Source organism: Somniosus microcephalus, chromosome 3 (assembly GCF_052327205.1).
Source record: "Somniosus microcephalus isolate GS21.2 chromosome 3, FLI_Smic_1.0, whole genome shotgun sequence".
Classification (NCBI taxonomy): domain Eukaryota; kingdom Metazoa; phylum Chordata; class Chondrichthyes; order Squaliformes; family Somniosidae; genus Somniosus; species Somniosus microcephalus.
Genome location: NC_140989.1, coordinates 119685829 through 119698871, shown reverse-complemented (window position 1 = coordinate 119698871; position 13043 = coordinate 119685829). Strand labels below are relative to the sequence as shown.

At 45.3% G+C, this 13043-nt stretch overlaps 1 protein-coding gene across 2 annotated transcripts in view; it reads right to left on the bottom strand.

The window, feature by feature from the left end:
- rsph3 (radial spoke head 3) overlaps positions 1-13043 on the bottom strand; it is a 64949-nt gene that overhangs the window by 38390 nt on the left and 13516 nt on the right. For both annotated transcript variants that reach the window (XM_085981531.1, XM_085981532.1), the window contains exons 2-3: positions 6804-6888; positions 1216-1357 (exon numbers count right to left, since the gene is read on the bottom strand). In XM_085981531.1, the coding sequence (XP_085837657.1) occupies positions 1216-1357; positions 6804-6888 (227 nt within the window). The remainder of the gene's footprint in view (positions 1-1215; positions 1358-6803; positions 6889-13043) is intronic.

Sequence of the window (13043 nt, the reverse complement as noted above, 5' to 3'; positions counted from 1 at the left end):
GCCCCGTTATAATATAAAATTATTTTTTCAAAAATTTAAATTATTGTTTAAAATAGTTATTTAATGTAATTTATAGTTTATTTAAAAAAAAAAATTATTTGAAGGTTTACTGCTATTTTGGGCCCGTAGTATTTATAAGTTGTGACAGGTCTACCTGTCAATCTTATGAATGGGCTTTCCCCTCCTCCGATTGGCTGCCCATGGCTCACGTGATCCCAGGGGACGCATCGCACTAACTACGCCCCTGGGACACACAAGCAGAGCGCGCCGGCAGCTGGACCAGGCCCCGGAGCGGAATTCCACAGGGCCCTACAGCTCAACTGCCGGTGCGCAAGGTAAGTGCAGGTCGGGGGCTTACACCCGCGGGAAGCCTCCGACCCGAATTTCTGGGCCATTAAGTCACATCTTGAAGAGGAGGAGTAGGGGAGGAAAAGGAGGAAAAATGTGTGGGGGTGGGTGGGAGGGAACCATTAAGACTACAACCCTTTTTTAACACCATTGTTCTAGCTCTGAAAACAGTACTTTATACTTATTACAAAAGTTAAATCAATGTGAATGAGTAAATGATATTGTTTCTCAACAATATTTCAGATGCTGATGGAAAGTACCCACATGAGAACAGGGTGCAAGGAATGGAGTTTTTAAAAACAAAAAAAAGCAAACATAGCATAATCATGGTGCACATTTCCTATATACATTATGCTTATTTCCTGTGTCAACACTTACAATGGGAAAAACCCCATCAACAAATGCATATCACGCTGCATTTGTGGGACTTGTGATACTAGATGGCGTTATACCACCTCCACACTTGCCCGCCCGCCCACCCACTCTACCTCTGCTAACTAAGTCTCTGCCTCAGGACCGTCCCTAATGTTGATAAATTGGTGTTGCTACTGTTCTTATAACACTTCCTACTCACATTGAGCTTGGGAGGCCTTCTAGTCCTCTAAGAGATTTACATTTTGCAATACTTTTCTTCCTGTGTGCTACAAGATTGAAATATTCAGAAACATATTCTGTTTGGATCACCAGCATTCCACACAAGTCTTCCGTAACACTGAAGAACAGAAGATCTCTTGACTGCCGTTAGTAAGAAACTTTACTCAGGAAACTATAATCTACACCTCTGTGAAATCTAGCGTTTTACAGTTATGGCAGCTTTGAAACTAAAAGCAGTAGGCCATTTTGAACACTGATCCCTACCAATCATACCTGTTTGTACCTCGGTGTGTATCCTGCCCTCTACAGGGTGCGGTGTTCCGGTTCGCAGCTGTACTTTGGCTCGTCTCCTGGCAACTGCCCTCCTCTGAACTTCTTGCTGTCGCTGGATCTCAATAGGGTCGGGCTGGGCTGTCTATGGGTTTGGTAAGATATGAAAAATGCATTTTTAAAGCTGTGTATTCAATTTAAAAAAAATGCTACCAAACAAAGCATTGAGAACAAGCACAAGGAGAACAGCTGAACTTGTATGTGACCTTAGTTGGAGTATGTGCCAGAGAATAATGTATTCTAACCACCATCTGTGTCATTTTATTTTCTAGCCCGTTCTTTAATTCTTTTTGTGATTATCTTAAATTTATGCCTCTTGGTATTGTCTTGCAGACCAGTGGAAACTATCACTATTTACCGTATAACGATCCTTCATAATTTTGAAGACCCCTAACAGATCACCTTCTCAAGTCTCCCTTCATAACTGTAACCCACCATCCCATGTAACATTCTGGTGAATCTATGCTACACCTTTTCCATTGATTTTATATCCTTCCTATAATGGCCTCAACTCACTCAGTCACAACATACATACACAGAATTACATAGAATAGACAGCACAGAAACAGGCCATTTGGTCCAATTGGTCTATGCTGGTATTTATACTCCACACGAGCCTCCTCCCACTTTAATTACTGCTTCCCACCCTTCCCTCATATCCCTCTATTCCCAGCTCCTTCATGTATGCATCAAGTCTCCCCTTGAATGCATCAATGTGGCCTGCTTCACCCACCCCATGTGGCCGCAAGCTGCGCATTCTCATGTAAAGAAATTCCTCATAAATCCTTTACTTGCTCGGTAATTGACCATCTTATATTTATGCCCCTTTGTTCTGGACTCACCCACAAGCGGAAACAGTTTCTTGATAGTTGCATCCTCTCAATCCTTGTAAATTTTTTCTGCACTCAGTACTTCAAGATCCTTTTTGTAACATTAAGACTAGAACTGCACACTGTATTCCAAATGTGGTCTAACCAAGGTTCTATAAAAATAAAACCTCCCTGCTTTCGTATTCTTTTCCTCAAGAAATTAACCCCAGAACTTTGTTTGCACTCTTTATGGCCTTATCATTTTGTGTTGCTACTTTCAGTGATTTATGTTATTCCCAATTTATGCTCCTCTTCCCCATTTCATTTCTTACCTTCCAAATTAATAAATGGCATCTGATTCCTCCAACCAAAATGAACTACCTCACTACATTGAATTTCATTTGCCATTTATCTGCCCACTCTGCAAGCCTGTTTATCTCTTCCTGTATTTTGGTGCAGTCCTCCACATTATTATCTTTAAACTCCAATTTCGTATCATCTGCAAAATTCAACACCATACCTCCAATTTCTGAGTCCAAATCATTTATGTGTAGGGTGAACAATAGTGGCCCCAGCATACTACTTCCCACTTTCTACCAGTCGAGAAAATTCCTTCAACTTCTACACTCTCTTTTTTGTTTTGTAGCCATCCTTTAATCTATTCTGCTACCAAACCCCTGACTCCACAAGCCCAGACCTTTGTCACAAGTCTCTTATGTGGCACCTTATCAAAAGGTCTTTTGAAAGTCCATGTTTACCACAACTGCGTTACCCTTGCCTACTATTTCTTGTTATTTCTTCAAAAAATTCAGTAAGATTAGTTACATAGATAGAAGATAGGAGCAGGAGTAGGCCATTCGGCCCTTCAAGCTTGCTCCGCCATTCAATGCGATCAAGGCTGATCATCCAAGTTCAGTACCCGGTACCTGCTTTCTCCCCATACCCCTTGATCCCTTTAGCCTTAAGAAATATATCCAACTCCTTCTTGAATATATTTAATGAATTGGCCTCTACTGCCTTCTGTGGTAGAGAATTCCACAGGTTCACCACTCTCGGTGAAGAAATTCCTCCTAATTTCTGTCCTAAAAGGCCTACCCCTTATCCTTAGACTGTGACCCCTGGTTCTGGACTCCCCGACCATCAGGAACATCCTTCCTGCATCTAGTCTGTCCAGTCCTGTCAGAATGTTATAAGTTTCAATGAGATCCCCTCTCATTCTTCTAAACTCCAGCGAGTACAAGCCCAATCAACCCAATCTCTCCTCACACATCATTCCTGCCATCCCCGGTATCAGCCTGGTGAATCTTCACTGAACTCCTTCCATGGCAAGAATATCCTTCCTCAGATAAGGCGACTAAAACTGCACACAATACTCAAGATGTGGTCTCACCAAGGCCCTGTACAACTGTAGCAAGACATCCTTGTTCTTGTACTCAAACCCTCTCGCTATGAAGGCCAACATACCATTGCCTTCTTAACCGCCTGCTGCACCTGCATGCTTACCTTCAGCGACTGGTGCACAAGGACACCCAGGTCTCGTTGCACTTCCCCTTCTCAATCTATTGCCATTCAGATAATAATCTGCCTTCCTGTTTTTGACACCAAAGTGGATAACCTCACATTTATCCACGTTATATTGCATCTGCCATGCTTCTGCCCAATCACCCAACCTGTCCAAATCATCCTGTAGTTTCTTGGCATCCTCCTCACAGCACACACGCCCACCCAGCTTTGTGTCATCTGCAAATTTGGAGATATTACATCTAGTTCCCTTGTCTAGATCATTAATATATATTGTGAATAGCTGGGGTCCAAGGACCGATCCCCACTAGTCACTGCCTGCCACTCGGAAAGAGACCCGTTTATTCCAACTCTTTGCTTTCTATCTGCCAACCAGTTCTCTATCCAAGTCAATATCTTGCCCCCAATCCCATGTGCCTTAACTTTACACGCTAATCTCTTATGCGGGACCTTATCGAAAGCCTTCTGAAAGTCCAAATACACCACATCCACTGGTTCTCCCTTATCTATTTTACTAGTTACATCCTCAAAAAATTCCAGTAGATTAGTCAAACATGATTTACCTTTTGTAAATCCATGTTGACTTTGTCCGATCCTGTCACTGTTTTCCAAGTGATCTGCTATTACATCTTTTATAATGGACTCTAGCATTTTCCCCACTACCGATGTCAGGCTTACCGGTCTGTAATTCCCCGTTTTCTCTCTACCACCTTTTTTTGAATAGTGGGGTAACATTAGCTACCCTCCAATCCATGGGTACTGTTCCAGATTCCATCGAATGTTGGAAGATGATCAGCAATGCATCTACTATTTCTAGGGCCACTTCCTTAAGTACCCTAGGATGTAGATCATCAGGCCCTGGGGATTTATCAGCCTTCAATCCCATCAATTTCCCTAACACCATTTCCCTACAAATACTGATTTCATTCAGTTCCTCCCTTTCATCAGACCCTATGTTCCCCGACATTTCTGGGAGGTTATTTGTGTCCTCCTTTGTGAAGACAGAACCAAAATATGTATTTAATTGGTCTGCCATTTCTTTGTTCCCCATTATAAATTCCCCTGATTCTGACTGCAAGGGACCTACGCTTGACTTCACCAATCTTTTTCTCTTCACATATCTATAAAAGCTTTTACAGTCAGTTTTTATGTTCCCTGCAAGCTTACTCTCATATTCTATTTTCCCTTTTTTTATTAATCCCTTTGTCCTCCTTTGTTGAATCCTAAACTGGTCCCAATCCTCTGGATTACTGCTTTTTCTGGCCAATTTATAAGTCCTCTCCTTGGATCTTATGCTATCCCTAATTTCCTTCGTTAGCCACGGTTGAGTCACCTTTTTTGTTTTATTTTTATGCCAAACTGGGATGAACAAATTCTGTAGTTCATCCATGCGGTCTTTGAATGTTTGCCATTGCCTATCCACCGTTAACCCTTTGAGTGACATTCCCCAATCAATCCTACCTAATTCGCGCCTCAGTCCATCGTAGTTTCCTTTATTTAAATTCAGGACCCTTGTCTCTGAGTCAACTACTTCATTCTCCATCTTAATGAAGAGTTCGATCATATTATGATCGCTCCGACCCAAGGGGTCTCGTATAACAAGATTGCTAATTAATCCTCTCGTTACATAATACCCAGTCTAAGATGGCCTGATCTCTGGTTGGTTCCTCGACATATTGGTCCAGGAAACCATCCCGTAAACACTCCAGGAATTCCTCCTCCACAGTATTGTTACTAATTTGGTTAGCCCAATCTATATGTAGATTAAAGTCACCCATGATGACTGCTGTGCCCTTTTTGCACACTTCTCTAATTTCCCTTATAATGCCATCCCCAACCTCTGCATTACTGTTTGGAGGTCTATATACCACTCCCACTAACGTTTTCTGCCCCTTGGTATTTCTCAGTTCTACCCATATAGATTCCACATCATCAGAGGTAATATCCTTCCTTACAATTGTGTTAATCCCTTCTTTAACCAGTAATGCTACCCCAACTCCCTTTCCTTTTTGCCTATCTTTCCTGAATATTGAATACCCCTGGATGTTGAGTTCAACATGACCGACCTTTTAGAAATCCAAGCTGACTTTTTAAAAATTCTATTCTCGATCTCTAGATGTTTTATTTGATCTTTTAGCAAAGATTCTAGTATCTTTCCTTCGACTGGTGCTTATCTAATGGGTCTATCGTTCTCTGGATTAGTTCTATCTACCTTTTTGAAGATAGGAATTATATTTGCTGTTCGCCAGTCGTCTGACACTATTCCTTTTTCTATTGAATTTTTATATATGGCTACTAGTACCTCTTTTCTCTGTAGTTTTTTTGGGTAACTGCGGGTGCAATCCATCTGGAGCTGGGGTTTGCCCTTAAGTTTGTCTCGTATCTTCTTTCTTTCTATCTTAATTATTGTAATATTTCTCTTGACTTCTTCTACTGTTGTAATTTCCTCTGTTAGCCCCCTCAGTGAAAAGTGAGGCAAAACATCTATTCTGTATCCCTGCCATTTTATCTTGCTCATCCCTTAGTGCCCATATCCCTAACCCACTGTTTCTTACATTACTTGTGCCTATAGAATACTTAGCTATTTCTTTTTATATTCTGATGCTTTCATTTCATATTTCCTCTTTTCCTTCCTAATTGTCTTTTTAACCTCTTTCCTAAGCTCATTCTATTCCCTTTTGTCATCCTCTCCTTTATTGTTTGTGCTTTGCGTGTGCCTTTTTTTCTTGAGATTCAATTTTATGCTCACCTCTATTTATCCATAGCATCTCATTCTTGGTTTGTTTGTTCTTATTTTTTAGTGAAATATATTTCTTGGGTACTCTATTGATTTCTCTCTTAAATATTGCCCACACTTGTTCTACCTCTGTTTGTCAACAATCTCCTCCAGATCCCCTAAAGGCGCATACAAGATTACACATGGGTCTGAGCATGCCCCTAAATGCGCTCACAGGTCGGTTGGGTCTGAGCGTGGCTTTAAAGCCTCACACAGCAAAGACCTACTGGATCAGAGCATGCCCCTAAATGCTCACACAGACCTGCTGGGTTTGAGCATGGTCTTAAGCGTTATCTATGGAATTGTCTATAGTTAGCAGTGAACAGAATTTATCCTCCTTTGATTCAGTCCCTACTATTTTATTAAATTGACTGCTATAACCTTGAGTAACTTAGTCAAGCTGGAGTCATGCTCTGTACACTTACCACTGGGAGGGTATGCTGTGCATATGTATTTCCTCGTACTACTCTTCTGTCATACATGATGTTTCCATAATAACCTGTGGAACATCTGAAATACAAAGGAATGAGTTGTTACTGTGGTACCAAAATGTCATTTATTAGTTTAGCCTGTTCCATTATTCATGTTCAGAATTCATTAAGTAAGACCCCATACAAGTACTGGCTAAACAGCTGCGACACCAATGGGATGTTTATATTGTCTATGCATTCCAAGTGTCAATGCATATCCCACCAATGGTCTAAAAGTTTTTTTTTTTTTTTTTTAAAGTTGTGTTTTAAAAGTCTGAAGATTGAAAGAGTAAGAAGTTTCAGAGCCTTGAACCCCAGGGAAAGAATAAATTAGAGCAGGAGTCTATATAAAGAGTCTTGATTTCAATAAAGTCGTCGTACGTGTCTTCACACTGTTCCCTTTGGGGAACTGTATGAAGTGGTGGAAGGATTTCTGGCTGCGATTAACGCTCCTTCCGTGACCGTAACCATCTTCGTACCAGCCATTAGGGTGGTTAGTCCTATGACAGGAGGGTTTTACGGGCTCCCACAACCCATACGAGGGGGGGGCCACCCACACCCACGGACGCAAATATCCCGCTGGATGTCAACCCAGAATTTAGAGCTGGAGCTCCGACTCCACTTGCCGGAACTGTCTGGAACGGGGTTCGAAACCCTACGCCTTCTGGCCCAGCGGCGGGGATGCTACCGCTACGCCAAAGGCCCACTCCTTCAATAAAGTGCAAATACAAGAGAAAGAAGGACATGCAGGACAGCCTAGCCTTTGGCCCTCCATTTGCCATGATACTTCTGCAACCATAAATCTACTCAACCACTCCCTCATGTCCACCTTTGATGCACTTGTCCGCAGCAAAATCTTTACTCTCTACCATCCTGGTCAATCACACCGCTTGGCTCCAATCTTCACTCTCTCAAGTCCCAGGGTGCAGACTTGACTATCTGGGGTACAACTGGTTTAGCTATCCATCATCAGATCTGGTTTAGCTATCCATCATCAGATCTGGTTTAGCTATCCATCATCAGATCTGGTTGGACCACACCAAGCTCTCTCCTCTCCCAAAACCACTCACTACTCATGGATTATCTTGGAGAGCAAAGGTAGCCCTCGGCTTCTTTTCTCCACTACCAACTGTCTCCTGAAACCCCTCTTAGCCCTGCCCCCAGGAATTTAATTTCCCAGACACTGCTGCAAGCAACCCAGGAGAAAGATAATACGGGCATTAAAAAAAGTGTTTTGTTTCCCCATTCTCTTTGAACACTTCTGTTTATTAATTATAAAAATATTGGAGATGAGCAATCATTCAATCGGTGCGCTGCCAGGATGGGCATGTCAGGTAACCAATGGGAGGAGTGTGGGGGCAGGATGGTTGGAGGTGAGGTGATGCGGTGAAACCTTCAGGAATATGTCTAGCCAGATTTGGCAACCCAACTGTACCTGCATCTCCAATACCGAGTGAGGAGCTTGTGGATTTCTTTTGTCACCAAGTTTGAGACCATCCATTCAGCTGCACCCCCCACCCCAATCTTACTGTGGTCACACAAAGTTCTCATAAATGGAGTGCATTGTAAACAGAGTGTAAAGTTGGGAATTTGGTAAGAGTGGGAATTCAGAGCAGAGGGGGATAGAGGTGCTGTGTTTTGTCTCCAATACTTGTGGTTTGTGTAAGCTTGAGGCAGTAAGTATTTAGAATTTTGTCCAGTATTTTACTGCAAGTTAGTGTGTAAAAAAAAAAAACTTACTACAGACTAAAAAGTAGATATAAATAATATAGACTAAGATATGGCAGAACAGGTTGTGTATCTGGACTGCAGTATATGGGAGTTTGTGGACAGCGAGACTGTCCCAAGCAAATACGTCTGCAGTAGATGTCTCCATCTCAAATCTCTCTGGTTCAGAGTCATTGAGCTGGAGTGTGAGTTGGAAATACTCTGACACATGAGAGGGGTAGGGGTATCTGGACACAGTTTGCTCCAGACTTCAGTCTGGATGTTGTCTAAACAGGGGTGGGGGGGAAGAGGAGGGGGGGAATCATAATGTGGTAGTTGTAGGGGATTCAATAATGAGGGGGAACAGACAGCACCCTTTGTAAGCAGGATCGAGAGTCCCACATGGTATGGTGCCTACCTGGTGCCAGGGTGAGGGACAACTCGAACTGGCTTGAAAGGATATGGGAGAGGGGGAGGATCCAGTCAATGTGGTCCATGCTGGGACCAACAGCATAGAAAAGAGTAGGCAAGAGATCCTGTTTGGAGAGTACTAGGAGCTAAATTGAATAACAGGACCTCAAGGGTTTATAATCTCTGGATTATTACCCAAGCCATGTGCAAATTGGCATAGGGATAAGCAGATCAGGGAGGTGAGCACGTTGCTGAAGGAATGTTGTGGGAAAAGAGGGATTCCATTTCCTCGGACACTGGCACCAGTACTGGGTCAGGAAGGAACTGTACTGTTGGACAGGCTCCACCTGAACTGGGCTGGGACCAGGGTCCTAGCGGAAAGAATAGGGTGGTCACGAGGACTTTAAACTAGTAAAAAGGGTTGGGGGGGGGGGGGGGGGAGGAGGAGGAGTTCAGGTGGAAAAGGTAGTGTAAATAATAATTCTAAAACAAACGAAAGGGAAGAAAGTAGAGTAACAGTCAGAAATTGTGCTTTAGGCACTACAGGTAAAGGGAAAACTAAAAGATGTAAAGTAATTAAACCAGGAAAGAGAAATAAGAAATGTGTGAGTAAACCATTAGAGCAGATGGCCAGTTTAAGGGTGTGTGGCCCAAATAAGCATTTTTTATACAAACGCACGGCGTACAAGGAACAAATTGAATGAATTGCAGGCGCAAATTGAACTTGGAGGGAATGACATGGTAGCCATTACTGAGACATGGCTGTAAGATGGTCAGGACTGGGAACTTGACCACATGAACTGCAGAGGTTCAAGGTGGCAGCTCACCATCACCTTCTCAAGGGCAATTAGGGATGGGCAATAAATGCTGACCAGGTCTATAGGAAAGATAGGGAAAATGGTAGAGGGGGAGGAGTAGCCTTAGTGATTAAGGATGAAATCAATTCAATGGCAAGCGAGGATATAATGGAGGTAAGCAGGCAGTGGAGACTTTATGGGTAGAGTTACGAAATAGAAAAGAATTTAAGACTGTAGTGAGAGTTGTGTGTAGACCCCCTGGTGAAATGGTAGAATGTATAAATGCAGAGATTAGACAAGCATGTAGTAAAGGCAGGGTGGTTTTAATGGGGGATTTTAACTTTCATATAGATTGGGATAAGCAGATTGGGATAAGCAGACTATAGTTCATGTCAGAAAGGTAGTGAATTTCTTGAGTGTGTTCAGGATAGTTTTCTGCAACAATATATCCTAGCACCAACAAGGGGGCAGGCCATGTTAGATTTAGTAATGAGCCAGATTTAATTAACAGCCCAATGGTGCATGAACATTTATCTAATAGCGATCATAATATGATCGAGTTCAACATAGCTGTTTCGCGTTTCTCCCTTTCAAACACCAAGGCCTAGAAATTCAGTTGTTTGCGCCAGCCGCTAGCGCCTTAGGAGGAGGAGAAGTGGGGTGCTAAGCGGCTAGCGCCTGGGCGCAGCGCGATCTGCGCCTCTCGCGAACTTCAGTTAAGATTTAGCGGCGGCGCAAAACCTTTGCGCGCGCTTAGCTGCACGCGCAGATCCTGATGTCATTTCATGGTGCAACGCCCTTTGTGCGCCCCAAACCAGAAATTCAGTGGCGCCGGCCTATTGTGCGCCTGGCGCCCCTAGCGACTAGTAGAGGGGAACGGTTCCCAGTCGCTGCGGGGCACGCTAATTAAAGGGGACTCCTCCTGCAGTATAAATGGCAGCCATTTTGCACCACTCCTTCTTTGTGAGAGACGGATCTTTGGAGAGAGACAAAGGTAGAGAGCTTTCTGGTTTGGCTCAACACTCTCACAGGTACTTGTGGCTTCAGGCCACAGCTTTGCACTTGTCTTTAACTTCAGAGTCATAGCATTGATTGGAAACATATAATGGGGGCTGCAATGGGTGGAAACGTTGGGCTTCTCCATTGCATTCAAAGGGCTGAGAGACGCCGTGAGAGAGTGCCAGTCATGGCCAGACGGAGAAGGGGCAACAGGCGTCGGCAAAGGAGGCCTTACCCACCCAGGGTATACCGCCAGCAGTTCTCATATCCGAACATGTCTGAGCAGTGTGTTCGGAGGCTGCGATTCAGAAGGGCGGTGGTCACCGAGATCTGCCACCTGCTTCGCGGAGATCTGCAGCCACAGCTGAGGAGCAGGATGTCTCTGTCGGTGGCAGTGAAGGTGGCTCTCAACTTCTATGCCACCGGCTCCTTCCAATCCGCTACTGGGGACATTTCCAACATCTCCCAGTTTGTGGTACATTGCTGCATCTGCCAGGTGACCAATGCCCTTTTCAGAAGGAGACGTCAGTTCATCTCCTTCCCTATGACCGTTGACAAGCAGCAACAGCGTGCAATGGGCTTTGCAGCATTAGCGGGCTTCCCCATGGTGCAGGGCGCCATTGACTGCACGCATGTGGCTTTGCGGGCACCTCTAGAGAATGCCGAGGATTACCGCAACCGGAAGGGCTACCATTCGCTCAACGTGCAGTTGGTGTGTGACCACAGGCAGCTCATCCTAGCTGTCAATGCCCGCTTTCCAGGCAGCAGCCACGATGCCTTCATCCTGCGCCAGACTTCTGTGGCAGACATGTTCGAGGCCCAGCCTCACCCACGAGGATGGCTTCTCGGGGACAAAGGCTATCCTTTGTGCACCTGGCTGATGACCCCGCTCCGTGCGCCCAGCACCCCTGCTGAAGAGCAATACAATGACAGCCATCAAGCAACCAGGAACATCATTGAGCAAACAATCTGCGTGCTGAAGCAATGGTTCTGCTGTCTGGTTCGTTCCGGGGGAGCCCTACAGTACTCGCCTGAGCGAATCTCCCATTTCGTTGTCGTGTGCTGCATGCTGCACAACCGGACTATCCGCAGGACTCGGCCACTGCCAACAGACATTAGAGGACCACCAGAGGAGGAGGAGGAGGACCAGCACAGGAGGGAGGCAGAAAGTGCAAGGGCCGCCCGTTGGCGGCTCATTCCAAGTTGGTTCTAGGCCTCCTCTCAGGGAATGGCTTGTGCCAATGGCAGAAGATGAATGTAGCCGCTCCACAAGCCCTCAGCCGAGCAGGGCAACCAGGACTTCCAAAAGAAAGCATGGACAGTGCAATTTAAGAATTGTTTTTACTAAGATACCTCTGTGCCCTTCTCAGATGACAAACTAATGGAGAGAAACCCCCCCCCAAAAACACAAATACACCAGTCTCGGCCTTTACAAGTAAAACAAATATACCAGTCTCGGCCTTTAAATATGAAACAAATACACCAGTCTCGGCCTTTAAATATGAAACAAATACACCAGTCTCGGCTTTTATAAGTAAAACAAAACATTTGGCCACACCTTCTACTTTTTCCTATGCGAGGGTGATCTGTTTTGCTTCCGTGACTGGCCCCTACCCGCCCTGCAGCTCCTCCTCAATGGGACCCCAGTGGCTGCAGCAAGGCTGGGGGAAGGCTGCTGAGGGTCAGATGGTGAGACGGCAGATGCCCTTGGGGGTCGGCCTGGACCAGCTCTAGGCCTGGAGGGGCCGGCTGCTGACTGCTCCAACTCTGCTTGGGCGGCAGCAGTCTGTCCAACAGCTAGTGGCAGCTGCAATGGAGGAGTGACAGTGTTGGCTGCAGGAATGCTGCCAACCTGACAGATCACAGGCACTCCCTGGTCGGCTGATACATTGGCACGCGCACGGGCCAGCACTGCAGCATGCGCAGCAATCTGCTGAGGCACAGACTGCTGGGCTGCTGCGGCACAGCGAGTGCCCCGGCGATGCCTGGCCGATCCAGCGAGTGCGGCAGCAGTTAGTGCCCGTGTGGCCCTGGTCTGTGTCTGCATGACAGCAGCCAGTGAATGCACGGCACGACTGAGCACTTGGCTAGAAGCCGCCTGTGAAGCAGCGAAGCCCTGCTGACTCCTAGCCTGTGCTGCCGCGATGTCCTGCAGACTCCTGGCCTGTGCTGCACTGAATTGTTGCAGACTCCTGGCCTGTGCTGCACTGAATTGTTGCAGACTCCTGGCCTGTGCTGCCCCGAATTCTTGCACACTCCTTGCCAGTGACTCTATGGAGTC